Source organism: Megascapheus bottae, chromosome 21 (assembly GCF_031878675.1).
Source record: "Megascapheus bottae isolate mThoBot1 chromosome 21, mThoBot2.hap1, whole genome shotgun sequence".
Lineage (NCBI taxonomy): Eukaryota > Metazoa > Chordata > Mammalia > Rodentia > Geomyidae > Megascapheus > Megascapheus bottae.
Window position 1 is genome coordinate 35,180,595 of NC_143529.1, and position 21,815 is coordinate 35,202,409.

Genomic DNA, 21,815 nt, shown 5'->3' on the forward strand with positions numbered 1-21,815 from the left:
TCAGAAGTGGTGGGAGCCTTGGGCAGTGGCTCTGAAAGTGAGTGGGACTTGTGTGTGCTCCCAAGTTTTCCAGCACCCAAAAGCTGAAAGTACTGTGGTTTGGGTGGTGGCATTGCTTGGGTGCCATTAAAGATTTTTGGTGCCTCAAAACTGAGGGAAATATGACTGAATAGTTAGAAAAAAAATGTAAGGAGAGTGAAGTAAGAGTATTCATCACAGCCAGGCACCGGTGGTGTATACCTGCAATCCCAGCTACTCGGGAGGCTGGGATGTGCGGATCATGGTTCAAGGCCAGTTTGGGCAGGATTGTCCTGGAAGTATCACCAATGAACTGAATACTAGAAGTGGAGCTGTGGCTCAAAATGGTGGAGCAGACAGTTCAGGGACAGAACCCACACCCAGAGTTCATGCCCCACAACTGACCAAAATATGCCCCCCACTGTGGAAGCAGGCCCTGAGGAAATGTCTAGTATGGCTGATTTGAGTGGAAAGGCTTCTTGATGGACAACATTTGAGAGACACGTGGTGGTTATAAAACAGCGTCTCAAATGTCTGTTCCCATAGCATCTGGTTATAATGATATTAATGACACACGGTGCACAGACGTGAGGCCTTAATTAGAGGCGTCTAGAGTTCACTAAAGGACAGCTTAAGTTGAGCACTGAGCCTGCACCTCTCGAGGGAAATTCTTTTTGCTGAGCAAGCATCCTTGCTGTCAGGGTTAGGCCTTACTTGTCTGGCTTCCTTTATGATGGCTGCGAGCTGGGGTTGTAGGATGGGTTTGGGAGTCTTCGTGGGGTAAGGGAATGTGTGGGCTCGTCTTACAAGTGGCTATGGCAACCGGGGACCTTGTTTTGTGTCAATAGACAACCAAGACAGAGTGAGGGGGCCTGGTAGAAAAGTTGAATGGATGCGTGGAAGGGGTGGGAAGGCAGAAGGGATGTCCTCACATGGTCCCCAACAGCCCAGGTGGGCAGACATGGAGGCTGGACCTGGGCTGCTCCTGAGGGATGAGTCCAGCTTAGCTTGCATAATACCAGGTGCATCAGAGGGCTGACCTTCCTTCCTGACACTTTTGTTTACACAGTTGCTGCCCAGTTTAATCAAGCTTCTTGCTGCACTTGAAAATCCCCTGTCTTGATGATCCAGAGGTGGGAAGGGATGAGCAGTCTATTTCCAGAACCCAAAGAGGTTTAGGATCAAAAGCTTTGTGCTCTGTTCCTCCCACTGCCTTCCCCAGATGAGCTGGACAGCTCGTACCTCTGCATGAGACTGGATGTTAATACCCAGAACTGCTGAAACCGCTGGTCCACTCGCCCACTAATCCTAACTCATCCTGTTCCTTAAGTGGGGGTGGCTCTTAGTTCTAAGACCTAGGTTCTGGGCATCCTCATTCCAGCTTTGGGCTTCACCAGTGTCTGGCAGGGTCTTCTGGTCGAGTGACACCAACTGACTCTGATCAAGAACTGCCACAGGCCTTGGGACTCTGTCCTGACTGTCCTGGCCATCCCATCTGGTGGCAGATCACAGGTACGTGGCCACTGAAACCCAAACCATCCCAGAAACCTGTGCAGGCCCAGGGAGCAGCAAGGATTTGGTGGGGGTAGGGGCGGGTGCAGGAGGCTCTTAATTGTCAATCTGGGGAGAGGGGAAAGAGGCTGTGGGAAAAGAAAGCACCTCTAAGTATGAACTGAACTTAGGAGAGAGAGAGAGACCATGTGTGAATGAGCACAGCCCAGTTATGGCCCAGGTGGTGTCCCTCATGTTTTGCTTAGCTGCTCTACCATTTGAGCCACAGCTCCACTTCTGGCCTTTCTTGTGGCTAACTGGAGATGAGTCTCCTTTTCTTACCTGACTAGGTCTGAACCATGAGCCTCAGATTTCAGTCTCCTGAGTAGCTAGAATTATAGGCATGAGCCATTGGCACCCAAGCAAAGAGGATTCTTAGGAGAGGTGTATTTGAAGTGATTATGTTGTGGATTTTAGGAACATTTTCTGTTTGGTATATGATTCAGTCATGAAAGTGAGTGGAGTGGCACACAGCTGTAAATTCAGCACTGGGGTGACGGAGGCAGGAGACTCATGAGTTCTAGGCCAGCCTGGTGGGCTATATTTTTTTTAAAGTGGGGGGAAGGGAAGAACCAAGAGTTTGGCCTAGTGGTGGAGTGCTTGCCTAGCATGCACAAAGACCCTGGTTTGATTCCTCGGTACCACATAACATAGAAAAAAGCCAGAGGTGGTGCTGAGGCTCAAGTGGTAGAGCTCTAGCTTTGAGAAAGTCCAAAGACTGTGCTCAGGCCCTGAGCTCAAGCCCAGGAATGGCCAAAAAAAAGGACATGGCTATATAAAACAATTTAATTAAATTTTGGTTTTGGTGTTACTCCTGGGTCTTGATCTTAGCACTTGGATACTCTACCTGAGAAAACTCAAGGCTAGTACTCTACCACTTAAGCCATAGCTTCACTTCTGACCTTTTGGTTGTTAATTGGAGATAAGAGTATTTTAGACTTTCCTGCCTGGGGTAGCTTCAAACTAGAATTCTCAGATCTCAGTCTCCTGAGTATTTTAGAATTATAGGCATGAGCCACCCACACTGCATATGATAAGAGTTTCAGATTCAACTGAATAAAATTGTGACACTTCCCAAAGTTTAATCATAAAAGTAAAATCTTAGCTGGGAATGTGGGTTAGTGGTAGAGTGCTTGCCTAGCATGCATGAAGCCCTGGGTTCTATTCCTTAGTACCAAGTAAACAGAAAAGACTGGAAGTGGTGCTGTGGCTCAAGTGGTACAGTGCTGGCCTTGAGCAAAAGAAACTCAGGGACAGTGTCCAGGCCCTGAGTTCAAGTCCCAGGACTGGAAAAAAAAAAGAAAGAAAAGGAAAAGGAAAATCTTGCTGGGCACCAGTGGCTCACTGCTGTAGTCCTTGTTACTCAAAAGGCTGAGATTTAAAGATCCATGTTCAAAACTAGCTGACAGAAAAGTCCCTAAAAGACGTTTATCTCCAATTAACTATCAAAATCTTGTTCAAAGTGGTAGAGCATTAGCCTTGAGCAAAATTGCCCAGAGACAGCACCCAAACCCTAATTTCAAGCCCTACAATCCAAAAAAAAAAGTAAAATCTTTCATTGAGCGGGGAGCCTGTGGCTTACATCTGTAATCCTAGCTACACAGAAAATCAAGATAGAAGGAGACAGAAGGATTAGGTTCAAAGCCAGCCTAGAAAGAAAAGTCCACAAGCCTCTACATCCAATTAACAAGGAAAAAAGCCAGGCTGGTGGCAATAACTCAGGTGGCAGACCACCAGCCATGAGTGACAAAAGCAGAAGCCCTGAGTTCTCCAGAACTGGTATATACACACACATACATACACACAATAGAAATCTAGTTAGACTTCCTGGCGAAGTTTACCGAGAAAAAATAAAACAATTTTAAAAAGTGTATCCATTATTGGCATGAACATTGGAGAAGGTGAAGGTTGAAGTAAATATCCAGTGAACATATGACCTCTCACAAGGTTTTATATTGAGAATGTTCTTGACTTTGGGATCACTGCCTCTTTTTCCAGTCCTCTAACACCTGATATACATCCCAAGGGACTGACAACATGGCAGCCAACCTGAAGACCAGTAAGTCTCATGTCATTTTCAAGAAGGTCTCCAGGGACAAGTCGGTAAGTGACACAGAAGTGAGTAGCTTGATGGGAATCATTGGAAAAAACTCATCAGTGGGACTTTTCCGTGTATAGCTAGGATCCGTCAGAGCACTGTGGGGGCCAGGGGAGTTCTAGGTTTGTTTTCCATCCCTGAACAGGACATGAAGGAAGGATCACTCAGACACATACTTTCTCTTCAACCTCAGTCAGGTTTTAATCCTACACCTTCAGTCTTCTGATCTCTAGGTATCTACACTCACAACCTGACTTTATCTCTTTGACTATCTTGTTAGTACCTGTGATTCATTTGGCCCTTTGTCCCTCTTGTCACCAGTCTGGGGAAAGCCTGGGGGCCCAATGGATGGGATACTTCCTCTTTCTGTGCACCTGCCCCAACATACAAGACATCAAACCTCAGCTGGATCTTCAGAGACACTGGATACAGAGCCAGCATTCTCCACCATGGCCTCCATATTATGCAGGGATGATGCCCATTGCGGCTCCATTGGATGGGCCAGATGTGGCTAGGAACTTGCTGTCCTGAAAGGCCCCTCCCCCAGTCTCTGTTGATGAGGCCTGCAGTTCCACTTGAAGGCTTCTTTGGGTCTAGTGATGTAGCTTAGCACCATTCAGTGCAAGCAATGCATCAAGTTAACTTTTCTAGTAGCCCTATTAAGTAAGAATAGGGGCTGGGAATGTGGCTAATCGTCGAGTACTTGCCTAACATGGAGCCCTGGATTTAATTCCTCAGCACCACATAAACAGACAAAGCCAGAAGTGGTATACTGTGGTTCTAATGGTAGAGCACTAGCCTTGAGCAAAAGGAGCTCAGGGACAGTGCCTAGGCCATGAGTCCAAGACAAATCAATAAGAATGGAACCACACTGGGGCCGGGAGTTTGGCCTAATGGTAGAGTGCTTGCTTAGCATGCATGAAGACCCGGGTTCAATTCCTCGGTACTACATCCATGGATAAAAGCCAGAAGTGGTGCTGAGGCTCAAGTGGTAGAACTCTAACCTTGAGAAAGTCCAAGGATAGTGCTCAGGCCCTGAGTTCAAGGCCCAGGACTGTCCAAAAAAAAAAAAAGAATGGAACCACACTCATGCCTTTAATCTTAGCTACTCAGGAGGCTGAGATCTGAAATTTACAGTTCTAAGCCAGCCCAGCAGAAAAGTCCCTTTGAAACTCTTTTTATCTCCAATAAACTACTCAAAGAAGCTGGAAGCGGGGGGCGGAAGCGTGACTCTAGTGGTAGAGTGCTTGCCTAGCATGCATGAAGCCCTGGGTTCCATTCCCTGGTACCACATACTCAGAAAAAGCCGGAAGTGGCACTGTGGCTCAAGAGAACCAGCCCTTAGCAAAAAGTACCCAAGAATAGTGCCCTGAGTTCAAGCCCCAGGACTGACTGGCAAAAAAAATAATAAAATAGTAAAATTTAAAAAAGCTGGAAGTGGGACTGTGGCTCAAGTGGTAAGAGCACTAGCCTTGTGCACAAAATGGCCCACGGGTAGCACCCACACCTTGAATTCAAGACCCAGGACCAGCAAAAAAAAAAAAAAAAAAAGAATAGGGGACCGGAAGTGGTGGAGTGCTTGCCTAGAATGCACAAAGACCTGGGTTTGATTGCTTGGTACCACATACGTAGAAAAAGCTAGAAGTCAGGCTGGGAGTTTGGCCTAGGTAGAGTGTTTGCCTGGCATGCACGAAGACCCAGATTCGATTCTTTGGTACCACATACATAGAAAAAAGCTGGAAGTGGTGCTGTGGCTCCAGTGGTAGAGCTCTAGCCTTGAGAAAGCCCAAGGACAGTGCTCAGGCCCTGAGCTCAAGCCCAGGACTGGAAAAAAAAAAAAAAAAAAGCTAGAAGTCGGGGCCGGGAGTTTGGCCTAGTGGTTAAAGTGCTTGCCTAGCATGCATGAAGACCCGGGTTTGATTCCTCAGTACCACATACATAGAAAAAAGCCGGAAGTGGTGCTGAGGCTCAAGTGGTAGAGCTCTAGCCTTGAGAAAGTCCAAGGACAGTGCTCAGGCCCTGAGCTCAAGCCCAGGACTGGCAAAAAAAAAAAAAAAGCTAGAAGTGGTGCTGTGGCTCAAATGGTAGAGCAGATCTCACCTTGAGAAAGCCCAAGGATAATGCTCAGGCCCTGAGTTTAAGACCTACAACTTGCACCAAAAAATAAGACAAATAGGGCCAGGTACTGGTGGCTCACGCCTGTAATCCTAACTGTTCAGGAGGATGAGATCTGAAAATCACCATTTAAAGCTAACCTGGACAGAAAAGTCTGTGAGACCTGAATATTCAATTAACTGCCAAAAAACAAAGTGGCACTGAGGCTGAATGTGGTAGAGTGCTAGCCTTGAGCACAAAGCCCTGGGTTTGATTGCTTGGTACCACACATATAGAAAAAAAAATGTTGGAAGTGGTGCTATGGCTCAAGTGGTAGAGCTCTGGCCTTGAGAAAGCACAAAGGCAATGCTTGGGCCCTGAATTCAATCCCCAAGATTAAAGAAAAATAAAAAAAAGAACTGGGCCGGGGGTTTGGCATAGTAATAGAGTGCTTGCCTACATGCATGAAGACCTGGGTTCAGTTCCTCGATACCACATACATAAAAAGCCAGAAGTGGTGCTGTGGCTCCAGTGGTAGAGTTCTAGCCTTGAGAAAGCCCAAGGACAGTGCTTAGGCCCTGAGTTCAAGGCCCAGGACTGGTGAAATAAATAAATAAAATGATGACATACTTCATTTCATTTTTGTGCTGGTATTGGGGCTTGACGTGAACTCAGGGCCCTGCACTCTAGTGTAGCCTTTTTTTTTTTTTTTGCTCCAGGCTGATACTTCGGATCCTTTACTAGTTGAGCTACATCTCCACTTCCACTGAGGACATACTTCACATCCCATTTGCTAAGCTGTGGAAATGAGTTGCGTTTTACATTTATGTGCATTGTCCATCTGGCCACGGTCCAGCTCTCACCCATGTCCAGTAGCTATGATGTTGTGTAGATCTAGCCTCATGCTGATTTCAGAAGCTCATGCTGGGCACACACAAATTCTCCAGTCATTCTGGTGCTATGCACAAAGTCCAGGCTCTCCTCCTAGCTATGAAGTGTCATTTTCAAGTACTCCCAGTCTTTATTCTGGATGCAGCGTGCCATCCGCCAAACGCCTCCACAACCTGTGTCTGTCCACCCTACTTCAATCCGTCTTTTTTTTTTTTTTTTTGCCAGTCCTGGGTCTTGAACTCAGGCCTGGGCACTGTCCCTCAGCTTCTTTTGCTCAAGGCTAGCACTCTACCACTTGAGCCACAGCACCACTTCTAATCTTTTCTGTTTATGTAGTTCTAAGGAATTGGACCCAGGGCTTCATACATGCTAGGCAAACACTCTACCAGTAGGCCAAACTCCTGGCCTCTGCCCCTTATAGAGTATGGCAGAAGAGGTGCTTTTCCGCCAAACTTCACCACTGTTTGACCTGTGGGACTCATAGCTCGGAGCCTCAGCCATCAACTCTTCTCAAATAGCGAAATCTCTATTAGGGTTAAAACAAACCAGACCTTCTTTACATCCTTAGCCACACCCCTTTCCAGTTCACTCCCTCAGTCACTGCTGGAGAGCACAAAACATTCCCCTTGTCTATCTACCTTCTTCCCTTCCCTTGCGCTCTTTGCTTCTCCCTCCTCTCCCTACCTACCAGACCTTCTCCTGTCAACCTACCTCCAAGCTACTGCTACAATGATCCAGATCTTGTTGTTCTCTCATAATAAGGAATCTGTGCCTATCTCGGAGTTGTAGTGTGGGTGAGATAAAAGAGAGTCCTTTGTGCAAACTGGATGAGCTAAGCGCTGCTTGACTTAGGTCTTCAATTGCCTTTTTATAATAATGCTCCTGCATCTTCCTAGATGCTGCAGGCTTAGGCTCTTAAAGACCCATGAGTCTGCATCCCTATCTGGTGGCCACACCCTGCAGAGGGAGCCATAGGCAATTCCAGAAGTATCATCTTTGTTCTGCAGTCCTGGGGTTGAAGGGACACCAGTGGGGTTGCAGCCTAGCTCCCCCACTGAGTGAAGAGATTTTGGTTGCAAGAGGTATGGGATGAGCAAAATGACAGCCAAGTCAAGGCCACAGTGCTTCCTTCCCATCCAGCTTTGCCCCCTCCCTCCCCAGGGTATGGGTTCAGGTTCACCTGTTGCAGCTCAGCTGGTGAGGTTTCAGTGATTCCTCCTGAACTCCTATCTCTTTACTTAGTCTAGAAATTCTATGGATGGGGGAAAGAAACTTTTCACCGCCCCACTGCAATGCCAATGCATAGCAGGAGGCCCATTTATCTAGATGTAGCTTAATCCTAATGCAACTTGGCAAGTCATCCTGATTAACATCAGACCTGGCTTATTGGGGGGGAAGAAGGGGTAGGGTAAATAGGAAGACTTCTTTGAAGCTGCTATGGGGGATTGAGGTCAGAGTACACTATATCTGAAATCCCTCATCCTTGCCCACCCCTGGGAGAGAAGGACAGGACAGAGGAGCTGCACCCGTTTCAAGACGAATGAAAAGGGCTACCGGAGGCCGGGAGTTTGGCCTAGTAGTTAGAGTGCTTGCCTAGCATGCATGAAGACCCAGGTTCGATTCCTCGGTACCACATATAGAAAAAAGCCGGAAGTGGTGCTGAGGCTCAAGTGGTAGAGCTCTAGCCTTGAGAAAGTCCAAGGACAGTGCTCAGGCTCTGAGCTCAAGGCCAGGACTGGCAAAAAAAAAGAAAAGGGCTACCGGGGAAAGAATGGAATGGTAGATTGCCTTCCATGTACAACTTAAAGCCCTGGTTTGGTCTCCAGCACTGCAAAACAAAGCAAGCAAGCAAACTCAAACTACAGAAAAGATTGAAAGATTCAATGGATTTTTTTTTTCTTTTTGCCAGTTCTGAGGCTGAACTCGGCCTGAGCACTGTCCTTGGGTTTTCTCAAGACTAGATCTCTACCATTTGAGCCACAGCACCACTTCTGGCTTTTTCTATGTATGTGGTACCAAAGGATCGAACCCCCAAGTCTTTGTGCATGCTAGGCAAGCACTCTACCACTACGCCAAACTCCTGGTCCCTGCTTTTTATTTTATTTTATTTTATTTTTATCCTGGGGCTTGAACTTTAGGCCTGGGCACTGTCCCTAAACTCTTCAGCTCAAGGCTACCACTCTACCACTTAAGCCACAGTGCCACTTCAGGTTTTCTGGTGGTTAATTGGAGATAAGGGGCTTACAGATTTGCTTGGGCTAACTTAGAACAAGGATACTCAAATCTCAGCCTCCTGAGTAGCTAGGATTACAGGTGTGAGCCACAGGCACCTGGCTGGCTGCAGCCTTCCCATCCAGTGTTCTTCAGTCATGTAGATTGTACACCCATTCTTTCCACAGGTGACCATCTACTTGGGGAAGAGAGATTATATAGACCATATCAGCCAAGTGGAGCCTGTGGGTACGTTGAATTTGAGATCAAATCTTTTATTTCATTTACTTTAAATTTTGTGCCGGTCTTGGGGCTTGAACCCAGGGCGGGGGTGCTGTACCTGAGGTTTTTTATTTTTGTTTTTGCTTTTGGTTTTTTGTGGGGCTATTGCCCTACCCCTGGGCCTGGGTATTGTCCCAGAGCTCTTCAGCCCAAGGCTACTACCCTACCCTTGAGCCAAGCCCCATTTCCCATTTTATAGAGGTTAATTAGAGATAAGAGTCTCCATCCTTGATCCTTTGTACGGGTCCTTGGTCCTTGGTCCTTTTGTCCCCAGGCTGACTTTGAACCTTGATCCTCAGATCTCAGCCTCCTGAGTAGCTAGGATTACAGGCTTGTACCTGAGTTATTGTTTGTTTGTTTGTTTCAATCAAGGCTAGCACTCTACAACTTGAGCCATAGTCCCACTTCTGGCTCTTTTGGGTGGTTAATTGGAAATAAGACTGGCTTGAACCATGATCCTCAGATCTTAGCTTCCTGAGTAATTGGTATTATAGACATGAGCCACCCAGTGCTTGGCTCCCCAAAGAAAACTTTTATGGTGAAAGGATACTTCTAAATCACACACATAATTTTTTTTAATGGGTTGTGGGCTTGAAGCTTTGCCTTGTATGTGCCTGGTTTTGGGTTCTAGTCTAACACTGAAAAGGCAAAACAAACCACACACAAAAAAAAACCCTTCCTGGAAAATTATCAAAACCTAGTAAATGGGGCTGGGAGTTTGGCCTAGTGGTTAAAGTGCTTGCCTAGCATGCACGAAGACCCAGGTTCGATTCCTTGGTACCACATATATAGAAAAAGCCGGAAGTGGTGCTGAGGCTCAAGTGGTAGAGTTCTAGCCTTGAGAAAGTCCAAGGACAGTGCTCACACTCTGAGCTCAAGCCCAGGACTGGCAAAAAAAAAAAAAAAAAAACCTAGTAAATGACTTTGCTAGCATGTTGTCAAAAACTAAATCTAGCTTCAAAAACCATGGAGAGATAAAAAGATTTATAGCTCAAGACCTTCAATACAATATTAATTATAAAGAAAAAATTCACCCTAAATACCCTCACAGAAGGGGTTGGCTAAATAATTTATGATGCTTTATTGAGCATACTAATATGTAAGCTACATGAATATTTGCTTAAGAATATTTGTTTAAGAATAAAGTTTACAAAATATAGTTGAGTGGGCGGGCACTGGTGGTTCATGCCTATAATCCTACATATTCAATCTGAGGATTGTGGTTCAAAGCCAGCCCAGGCCAGAAAGTCTATGAGACACTTGTCTCCAATTTACTACAAGAAAGCCAAAAGTAACCCTGAGTTCAAGCCCTACAACTGACAAAAAAGAAAAGAAAAGAAAATAGTTGAGGGGCCGGGAGTTTGGCCTAGTGGTTAAAATGCTTGCCTAGCATGCACAAAGACCCGGGTTCGATTCCTTGGTACCACATATATAGAAAAAAGGCGGAAATGGTGCTGAGGCTCAAGTGGTAGAGTTCTAGCCTTGAGAAACTCCAAGGACAGTGCTCAGGCCCTGAGCTCAAGCCCAGGACTGGCCAAAAAAAAAACCAAAAAAAACCCACACACAACTCCTGTTCCCAAGGACACAACATTCTACAGGGGAAACTGACATCAAAACAATAAAAATGATGAATAAAAGTATTTAAAAAAAAAAGAAAAGAAAATAGTTGACTAAGGAAAGAAATTAACTGATACATATGTAGTGGAGGATTTTTTTTTTTTTGCCCCAGGCTTGAGCTCGGGGCCTGAGCACTGTCCTTGGACTTTTTCAAGGCTAGATCTCTACCACGTAAACCATAGCACCACTTGCGGCTTTTTCCTAGGTATGTGGTACCGAGGAGTCAAACTTGGGTCTTAGTGTGTGCTAGGCAAGCACTCTGCCACTAGGCCAAATCCCAGCCCCTGTATTGGAGGATTTTTGGAGAAACATTCGTGTGATGAGGTTCTGGTGGCCATACCAGTAATCTTAGCTACTCGGAAGACTGGGATGTGAAGATCAAGGTTGAAAGCCAGCAGGAAGGTCCAAGATACTCTTTTCTCCAGTTAACCAGCAAAAAGCCTGGTAGTTGGGCTGGAAGTTTGGCCTAGTGGTAGAGTGCTTGCCTAGCATGCACAAAGACCCAGGTTCGATTCCTCGGTACCACATATATAGAAAAGGCTAGAAATGGTGCTGTGGCTCAAGTGGCAGAGTGCTAGCCTTGAGGAAAAAGCCCAAGGATGGTGCTCAGACCATGAGTTCAAGCCCCAGGAAAAATTTTTTAAAAAGCCTGGTAGTGGAGCTGTGGCTCAAGTAGTAAAGTGCTAACCTTGAACAGAAATGCTCAGAAAATGGTATCTGAGCCCTGAATTAGAACTCTGGGACCAGCATAAGAAAGGAAAGGACGAGAGAGGGAGGGAACCACATCATAAGTGGGCTTGATGGTACAGTTAGTAATCCAGTCCTATCTCAGAAGCTAAGAGAAGATCTAGAATTTGAGGCTAGCCTGAACTACATCACAAGACTCTGTAACAGAATGAAACAGAACAGCCACACTGGCAGATAAAGCAGAATGCAGTTTTGTAAGATGCTTTGGCCTTGGTCTCAGCCTTCCCGCTCTGTCCTTTGCTTTAGATGGTGTGGTACTGGTGGACCCCGACCTTGTGAAGGGAAAGAAAGGTGAGTCTCTCGCCCTCCATGTCATGCAGGTATGATTTCCTGGTTGGCTATAGCATGGCATTTGTGTATGTTGGGGAGAGGAGGAAGCCATGCTAGCTGGGAGGCAGGGAGGTACAACCCAGAATTTATTCTTGCACTTCCTTGCAGCGTCAGCTGGCTCTTGACTTCTAAGTTGAGATATGTGTGTTGAGTCATTTGATACTAAGGACAATAGTTTACAGGGAATTAGAAAAGACTTAAGTTATGTGAGGATAATGCTGCTGACTCAGTTGCACTCTCAATAATGCCTTCTGAGGAATTGCTACTGGCAACCATGAGGCTTTGTCCTCCACCCAAGATCTGCCCACTAGAACATGCCAGGCATGGGCCACCGACAGTGTCAGAAGCATGGCAGGGATAAGGTAGAAAATTGTCTTTCTATCTTATCCTCATTTTTCTGGGGTCCCTGAGCTCTGACAGCCCCTGCCCTCTGCCACAGAAAGTACAGGGATTATTGGAGCGCTGTGGGCAAAGGTAAAGCCAGGTGATGCCAAGGCCGGGGGCTGGTGCCTCATGCTTGTAATTCTAACTACTTAGGAGGCTGAGATCTGAGAACTGTGATTCAAAATCAGTCCCAGCAGGAAAGTCCTTGGGACTGTTATCTCCAATTAACCAGCAAAAAGCCAGAAGTGAAGTTATGGCCCAACTGGTAGAACACCAGCTCAGAGGGAAAAAGTACTGGCACAAAACAACAACAATACACACACACACACATACACATGCGTGAGCACGCGCGCGCGCGCGCACACACACATACACACACACACACACACACACACACACAAAGCCAGGTGCCTTTCTGTCACACTAGAAGGAAGAGGGGGCAAGTAGTCACTGGATTTTGAGTCTGAGGGGCAGCGGGACTCACGTAGACCAAATCCTCTCCCAATAGCCACTGGAGACTTGGAAATGCTACTTCTGATGGAGCACAATTATTTACGTCTTTAATCATACAGAATTATCCAAAGTGGTGTTAGGAAAATATTTTATAATGCTCAGAACAGTGTACCTAGAAGGCTATAATGGGAGAGTTTGGGGGTTGGCCTCCCAACCCTCTACTCCCTGCCCTCCTTGGCCCATGGCCCCCTCTGACTCTGGCTCATGTCTGTTTTGCTTCCAGTCTTTCACTTCCTTGTCTTCTTCCCCTTGAGCTCTGAGCAGACATCTGGCCCTTCCAGCCCCCAGGCCCTGTGATTATGGGTGCAAAGAAGGGAGGGGTGGGGTGGAGGAAGCCGTAAGGATTGGTAGGTGGCCGCTCTCTGTCTGCAGAGTCCTAGCATCCTGGAACAAGCGTGTGATTACCAGAGAAATGCCTCCCAAACCTGTGACGTTGCCAATTAGGGTAATGACTTCAACCCCCGGGCAGACACGGAGTCTCCTAAGCATAGTATGGCTCATATGGGGCTGACCTTATGACATGGCCGACCCATTCCTCAGGTCAGTGCCAGGGCATCAATGGCTGTGTGTCCCACGGGCCAGCTTAAACCCACCTGTGTCTTGTTCCCAGTGTTCGTCTCTCTGACCTGCGCCTTCCGCTATGGCCAGGAAGACATTGACGTGATAGGCCTGACCTTCCGCAGAGACCTGTACTTCTCTCGGGTCCAGGTGTACCCTCCCGTGGGGGCTGCCAGCGCACCCACCGCACTGCAGGAGAGCTTGCTCAAGAAGCTGGGGGGCAACTCATACCCCTTTCTGCTCACGGTGAGTTCCTGCCTGCCCCCTCTCCTGCCCTGTCTTCTTTTTTCTCAGCATCTTCCATGGGATTGGGGCAAAGGGAAGGGGTTGGAGGGAGGACTTTACCTCTGTGGGTCTCTAAACTGCATCCTGGAAAGAAATTCTAGATTGCACAGTCTGTGATTGTCCATTTAAAATCCTTGAAAATAGCTTCTCTGCCTTTGAAAGCACCACTTCAACCTGCCCTTCAGATATTTCCTTTTGTCTGACCACCTGATTAGATGAGCATGTGTTCCTTCTCTCACTGGCTATAACATTAAACTGGCGCCTGTAATCCTAGCTACTCAGGAGGCTGAGATCTGAAGATTGAGGTTCAGAGCCAGCCTGGGCACTAAAGTCTGTGAGACTCTTATCTCTAGTTAACCACTAGAAAACCAGAAGTGACGCTGTGGCTCAAGGATTAGGGCTGTAGCCTTGAGCTGAAGAGGGACAAGGCCCAGGCCCAGAGTTCAAGCCCCATGACTGCCAAAAAGAAAAAAAGAAAAGAAACTGGCTTTGCAGTTGGCCCCAGGGAGCTCTAAGCAGGAATCGCTCCCTGTGGGACAGGATATCTAACTGGAATGAGATAATCATCTTTTATTGTTTTCTTTCCCTCCAGTGCTAGGAACCCAAGGCTTTGTGCATGCCTGTCTTGAACATCTATTAGAAACCTTTCAGCTGGTGCCAGAAGCTCATGCCTGTAATCCTGGCTATTCAGGAGGCTGAGATCAGAGGATCCTCGCTTCAAACCACAATCCTTAGATCTCAGCCTCCTGAGTAGCTAGGGTTACAGGCGTGAGCCACTGTGTCCAGCCAAGTAGCTAGAATTCTAGATAGGAGCCACCAACAAGCCTGCCTCTGACAGCTTTCTTTCTAACCACATAGCATTTGGAATTAACTAATGCCAAACTGTATGAAGCTTATTTATTGCCATGTTGTTTACAACAGCAGAGAAAGGAAGCCAGGAAAGTGGTGCATTCAAGAGACATTACAGCAGTGGTGCGGGGATGTGGGAAGTGGCCATGAAGCTCTCTGAAGAGGGTTGGGGATAATGAAGTGAGGGTGCAGACTGCAGATCTGGTCCATTTCTGGAGGACATGTGCACCCGCACGCCTCCTCATTGGCATCTGTGCACATGCAGGCCACGTAGGGGAGATTATGAATTGCTCTGAAGCTGGGTACCGGGACTGTAGGTGACCAGGCTTTTTTCTTCTTTCTTGCTCAGTGTCTTCATTTTCCAATCTTGGGTAATGGTGACATGTTGCTCTGTCACATATACAAGAGCCCCTCTTGGAGAACTGTTTGTTCATTTGTTTCTTAACAGTTTCCTGACTACTTGCCCTGTTCAGTGATGTTGCAGCCAGCTCCACAAGATACTGGAAAGGTAAGTTCAAAAAGAGGTCATGTACCTGCACAGTCTTGTTCATCACTGCACTGTTCACAAGAGCCGAGCAATGGGAACGATCCAGATGCCCCACTACAGATGAATGGATACAGAAAAGGTGGTACATATACACACAATGGAATTCTATATAGCCAACAGACAAGAGAAAATAATGGCATTCACTTGGCAGTGGATGGGACTAGAGCAAATCATGTTGAGGGAGACAAGCCAAGACCAAGGAACAACAGGCGCATGGTATCCTTGATACGGGGATACTAGATCTAAACAATACAAGAGGGGCCGGGAGTTTGGCCTAGTGGTTAAAGTGCTTGCCTAGCATGCACGAAGACCCAGGTTTGATTCCTTGGTACCACATATATAGAAAAAGCCAGAAGTGGTGCTGAGGCTCAAGTGGTAGAGCTCTAGCCTTGAGAAAGTCCAAGGACAGTGCTCAGGCCCTGAGCTCAAGCCCAGGACTGGCAAAAACAAAACAAAACAATACAAGAGTGACGACTCAACATTCAGTTACTCCAGGTCACTGTCATGAATTTGGAGATATAAATATATCTATGTAGACATATAGGTTTAGAATAGCATATATATTTTATAGACATATATTGATATATTACATAGATCGATGTGTATCTATGACATATAAAGATTCAGCTTAATTTTAATTATGTTCTTAAATTTATGTGCCAATGATTGCATATAGAGATTTTTTTCTTGAATACTTGTTTGTAGAACAGGACATTTGAAATACGATGTAAAAACTCAGTGTTGATTAAATTTTTTTTTGCCAGTCTTGGGGCTTGAGCTCAGAGCCTGGGCACTGTTCTTGGACTTTCTCAAGGCTAGTGCTCTACCACTTGAGCTACAGTATCACTTCCAGCTTTTTTCTACGTATGTGGTACTGAGGAATCAAACCCGGGTCTTCGTGCGTGCTAGGCAAGCACTCTACCACTAGGCCAAACTCGGGCCCCGATTAAAAAGTTTTAATAAAAAATAAAATGTCAAGGAGCCAGACACCGGTGGCCCGGGCCCGCAATCCTGGTTACTTAGGAAACTGAAGTCTGAGGATTGTTGTTCAAAGCCAGCCTAAGCAAGAAAGTCTGTGAAACTCTTTCTTTTTTTGCCAGTCCTGGGGCTTGAACTCAGGGCCTGAGCACTGTCCTTGGGTTTTTTTCCTCAAGGCTAGCACTCTGCCACTTGAGCCACCATTTCTGGCTTTTTCTGTATGTGGAACCAAGGACTCAAACCCGGTCTTCATGCATGCTAGGCAAGCATTCTACCACTAAGCCACACTCCCTGCCCCAAGAGTCTCTCTTTTTTTAGTGCCTGGGCTGGCTTTGAACCTTTGATCCTCAGATCTCAGCCTCCTGAGTAGCTAGGATTACAGGTGTGAGCCAAGGCACCAGGCTGATATCAGTATGTCTTTGGACCCAGTGCTCATCTCAGCAGTGTTTAGCCATGAACATCCTGTGAGCAGCAGGCCTGACCCAGCCTAGATCTCATGTTAATGCACAGCAATAGACAAAAATAAGTAACAGTGGGACAAATCAGATGACCACAAGCACGCTGGAGTCACTCAAGCTTCTGAGAGGTAAGGGAGAACATGGATAAAGCTGGCTTTCATGGCACACACTTGTAATCCTAGCTACTCAGGAGACTGAGATCTAAGGATTGCAGTTTGAAGCCAGTCCAGGCTTCAAAAGTCTGTGAGACTTTTATCTCCAATTAATCACCAGTAAATGGTAAGTGGCTCAAAGTGGTAGAGCACTAGCTTTGAATGAGAGAGAGCTCAGGGACAGCCCCCAGGCCCTGAGTTCAAGACCCAGGACCACCAAAAAAGAAAGAAAAAAAAATAGCCAGCTCAGGCAGAAAGTCAATTAACCACCAAAAAGCTGAAAGTAGAGCTATGGCTTAAGTGGTAGAGTACCAGCCTTGAGTGGAAAAAGCTTAAGGACAGTGCCCAGGCCCTGAGTTCAAGCCCTAATACAGGCACATGAACACAAAGAAGGTCTGTTAGTAAGGCCTGTTAGAAGGCCATAATTTCCCAGGGGAAAGCCTTCTAGGCAGAGGGAGCAGCCTCAGGGTATACTCTGGGGGCAGCAAGGGACAGGGCACCCAGATCTCCATGGGCCTTGTAGATTCTGTGTGTGTGTGTGTGTGTGTGTGTATGTACGTGCACGTGCTGGTTCTGAGGTTTGACCTAAAAGGGTAGGCACTGTCATTTAGCTCTTTTCACTCAAGGCTGGCACTCTACCACTTAAGCCCTAACTCATTTTCAGTTTTTTGGAGGTTAGAGCCTCAGGGACTCCCTCACCCCCCACTCCTGTGCTGGCTTTGAATTGTGCTCCTCAGATCTCAGCCCTCTGAGTGGCTAGGATTACAGGTCTGGGCCCCTGGTGTCTGGCTCCACTTGTTTGTTTGTTTTTTTACTTTGTGCAGTAGAAGCCACTGGTAGGCTCTGAATGGCAGGCTCTGACTTAGATTTCTAAAGGGTTGCCATGGCTACTTGTTGATCATGGAATTGGGGTTGGTGAAGCAGGAACACACTGTGAGAGCAGCAAAGAGGAGCGACTGGACTGACCCCGCCTCAGGCAGAATGAGGGAGTGGAAGTAGGAAGAGAGAGCAAAAGGTCTAAACACTCAGACCCTGAGGCCAGTGTCCCAAGATGTGACCAAAATAACCTGGATTATGGGGGACAATAATGGAAGATGACAAGGGTGAGGGCAGAGCTTATCATTACAGGGTCATGACCAGTTCATGGTTTATGGTTTGGGGATTAGAGGTGGGATTTAAGAGCTGGAGGTACAGTTTAGCAGTAGAGCACCTGCCTGGCAAGCTTAAGACCCTGAGTATAAGCCTCAATACAGCCGCTCAAAAATAAGAATAAATAAAAAGAAGAGAGAGAGAGAGAGAGAAGAAAGGAAGGAGAGAAAGGGAGGGAGGAAGGGAGGGAGACAGGGAGGGAGGGAAGAGAAAGGAAGGCAGGCAGGCAGGCAGGCAGGCAGGCAGAAGCCAGGCATCAGTAGCTACCCAAGAGCCCAAGATCTGAGGATCATGATTCAAAGTTATCCGAGGCAGGAAAGTTTGGAAGTGGTGCTGTGGCTGGCTCAGAGTGGTGGAGTGCTAGCCTTAAATAGTTCAGGAACAGTGCCCAGGCCCTAAGTTCAAGCCTCCTGACCAACCAAAAAAAGAAAAAAGAAAAAAAAAATCATTTAAAAACCTAGGATGGGGGCTGAGAGTTCGGCCTAGTGGTAGAGTGTTTGCCTAGCATGCATAAAGACCCGGATTCAATTCCTCGATACCACATACATAGACAAAAGCTGGAAATGGTGCTGTGGCTCAAGTGGTAGAGCTCTAGCCTTGAGAAAAGTCTAAGGACAGTGCTCAGGCCCTGAGTTCAAGCCCTACAACTGGCAAAAAAAATAAATAAAAATAAAAATGAAAACCTAGAATGGATGCTGGAAATGTGACTTAAATGGTAGAGCACATGCCTAACAAGAGTAAGGCCCTGGCTTCAAACCCTAATTCCACCAAACACCAAATAAACATGCTGGGATGGAATGGAATAGAATAGAAACAGAATGTATATTACATGAGACAAAACGAAATATTGTATCATGAGTGTGGCTTTGTACTTGCATTTCTACTTTTTAAACTATATTCTAGATCTTCTGAGGTGGGACTTGTGTGGGAGACTCAGAAGTCCCACTGAGGTCTGAGGGCTGAAGGTTTCTGGCAGATACATTTATTTGACCCCTGCGTGCTTAAAAGTTCTTCTTTTTCTTTTTCTTTTTTTTTTTTTCACAAGTACTAGGGCATTGTCCCTTGAACTTCTTTGCTCAATACTGGTGCTCAACCACTTGAGCCCCACAGCTCTACCTCTAGCTTTTTTTTGCCCGTCCTTGGTGTTGGATTTAGGGCCTGGGCACTGCCCTGGTACAATTTTTTTTTTTTCCAGACCTGGGCTTGAGCTCAGGGCCTGTGCACTGTCCTTGGACTTTCTCAAGGCTAGAGCTCTACCACTTGAGCCTCAGCACCATTTCTGGCTTTTTTCTATGCATGTGGTGCCGAGGAATCAAACCCGGGTCTTCATGCATGCTAGGCAAGCACTTTAACCACTAGGCCAAACTCCCGGCCCCCCTGGTACACTTTTGTTCTAAGCTAGTGCTCAACCACATGAGCCACAACACCACTTCTGGTGTTTTCTGTGTATGTGGTACCAAGGAATCAAACCCAGGGTTTCCTGCATGTAGGCCACACACCTGGCCATCACTTCGAGCTTTTTGGTAATTAACTGGAATTAAGAGTCTCACAAACTGGGCTGGGAGTGTGGCCTAGTGGTTAAAGTGCTTGCCTAGCATGCATGAAGACCCGAGTTCGATTCCTCGGTACCACACACATAGAAAAAAGCCGGAAGTGGTGCTGAGGCTCAAGTGGTAGAGCTCTAGCCTTGAGAAAGTCCAAGGACAGTGCTCAGGCCCTGAGCTTAAGCCCAGGACTGGCAAAAAAAAAAAAAAAAAAAAAAAAAAGAGTCTCACAAACTTTCCTGCCAGGTTGACTTTGAGCCTCAGTGCACAAATCTCAGCCTTCCTTCCCAGTAGCCAGGATTATAGGCGTGAGCCACCAATACTTGATTAAGTTATTTTGTTTTGTTTTTGTTTTGAATTAACATCAATTACTTGCATAAGAGGATTATAGGTATAAGATGTGTATGTGTACTCACTGCTTTAGCACTTTCCCACCTTCCCTCTTCTTTTCCCAAGTTGAAAAACTTATACTTCACAAATGAAGAGCTTTTACCCAAAACGAGTTGTTGGCACTGTGGCTGTGGCTGCTGACCACACTTGGCTGCAGTCGAGCTACAGATGGCCGCCAGGGTTGAGCGTGTTCACACCCCCAGAAGGCCTGGGCATTAGCAGACTTCACCCCAGTCCTGCCAGCACCTGCTGTTGGTAGAAAATAGGAAACCAGCAATGGGCATGCTCAAAAAGAGGAGCCAAAGACTCTCAAGGGTCTGCAAGGCACCGTCTGACATCAGCCTTTCACTGTCAGCACACTTCTGCATCTTGTGGTTCTGGGACAGCCTGAGGGACAGGGCCTCCATCCAGCCCCAGGGAAAGGCAGTGCTAACTGCTGTCCTGTCTGTTCTCATCTTCAACAGAGCTGTGGCGTAGACTTTGAGGTGAAAGCTTTTGCCACGGACCTTGTAGATAGTGAAGAGGACAAGATCCCCAAGAAGTAAGAATTATGGGAAAAGGGCTGGAAATGTGGCTTTGTAGTAGAGTGCTTGCCTAGCATGCATGAAGCCCTGGGTTCGATTCCTCAGTACCACATCAACAGAAAAAGCCAGAAGTGGTGCTGTGGCTCAAGTGGTAGAGCACTAGCCTGGAGCATAGAGAGGCTCAAGGACATATTCCAGGCCCTGAGTTCAAGCCCCACAACCAGTGAGGCGGGGTCGGGGAGGGGGGGGCAGAATCTCATGGACTTCCCTGCTTGGGTTGGCTTCAAACTGCAAGCCTCAGACCACAGCCTTTTCAGTAGCTAGGATTATGAGCTACTGGCGCCTGGTTCTTTTTTCTTTACCCAAATAGGTTCCTCCCCTGGCCCTGAGCCCTTCCTAGACCTCCAACCCCCCAAGCCCTCCATGCACATATCTTGAATGTTTACCACAGCAGCCATAAAGCATCAGTGCCACATAGCACTTTGAAGCCTGGTCCCTGACAGCCTAATAGAAGGAAGAAGGCCTCTGGGGGTGCCAGGGATCAGCCTGTGCCATCCCTCCTCTTCTAAGGACATTGGGGATGATCCTGAAGACCCTCAGCTTGTCTATGTGGAGAGGGGGGAGGCCAGGCTGCCAGGACACTAATCCAGACTCCTTGGGCCTTTTCCTTCAGGAGCTCTGTGAGCTTACTCATCCGGAAGGTGCAGCATGCCCCACTCGAGATGGGCCCCCAGCCCTCTGCGGAGTCCTCCTGGCAGTTCTTCATGTCTGACAAGCCTCTGAACCTGTCCATCTCCCTTAGCAAAGAGGTAACTCCTCCCCCACCCCCCACCCCAATCCCAACACTGTGCTGTTCCTGCACTAGATGTGATCCTCCTCATCTTTCTGCAGAGAAAACAGAATTTGTTCTAGACCTTTCTGTAGAGGAAACATTGCTATCCCCTCATCTTCAGACACCTTGATTCTTGTGGAAAGGCTGAGATGACTCTTGAAAGCCCTAAGATCGAGGCGCTGTTAGCTCACCTGGACCAGTAGATACTCAGAAGGCTGAGATCTAAAGATGGCAGTTCTAAGTTTAGACCAGGCAGGAAAGTCTGTGAGGCTCTTATCTCGAATGAAGCACTAGAAAAAGGCTGGAATGGGGGTGTGGCTCATGTGGTGCTCAAGAGTAACAACAGCCTTGAGCAAAGAAACCAAGCAAAGCCCAAGGCTCTGAGTTCAAGAGAGAAATGACAGCACTTCAGTGCATCCTCAGCTGTCTTTGGGGAAGACAGAGAACTAGGAAGAGGTAGAGAGAAGTATGCACAATTAGTAAACAGTATTGATCTAAATAAGGGAGGGAGGGAAAGGAGGAAAGGATCCCCTCTCTAAGGTGAAAGATACCACCTTGCCTGATTCACCTGTCCTGACTCATGTCTAACCTTCCAGCTGTATTTCCACGGGGAGGCCATCCCTGTGACTGTGACCGTGACCAATAACACGGATAAGACGGTGAAGAAAATTAAAGTCTCAGGTAGGAACTTCTTGGTTTGGTTTTGTTTTGTTGTGCTTTTTGCCAGACCTGTAGTTTGAACTCAGGGCCTGAGCACTGTCCTTGGGTTTTCTCAAGGCTAGCTCTGTACCCCTTGAGCCACAACATCACTTC

General features: G+C 47.0%; 1 protein-coding gene across 1 annotated transcript in view; it reads left to right on the plus strand.

The window, feature by feature from the left end:
* The first annotated feature begins 3,606 nt into the window (after positions 1-3,606).
* Positions 3,607-21,815, plus strand: part of Sag (S-antigen visual arrestin) — a 32,104-nt gene continuing 13,895 nt past the window's right edge. The window contains exons 1-8 of the mRNA XM_090354342.1: positions 3,607-3,672; positions 9,052-9,112; positions 11,684-11,800; positions 13,347-13,540; positions 14,877-14,936; positions 20,111-20,187; positions 20,844-20,979; positions 21,599-21,683. Coding sequence (XP_090210468.1) covers positions 3,607-3,672; positions 9,052-9,112; positions 11,684-11,800; positions 13,347-13,540; positions 14,877-14,936; positions 20,111-20,187; positions 20,844-20,979; positions 21,599-21,683 — 796 coding nt within the window. The remainder of the gene's footprint in view (positions 3,673-9,051; positions 9,113-11,683; positions 11,801-13,346; positions 13,541-14,876; positions 14,937-20,110; positions 20,188-20,843; positions 20,980-21,598; positions 21,684-21,815) is intronic.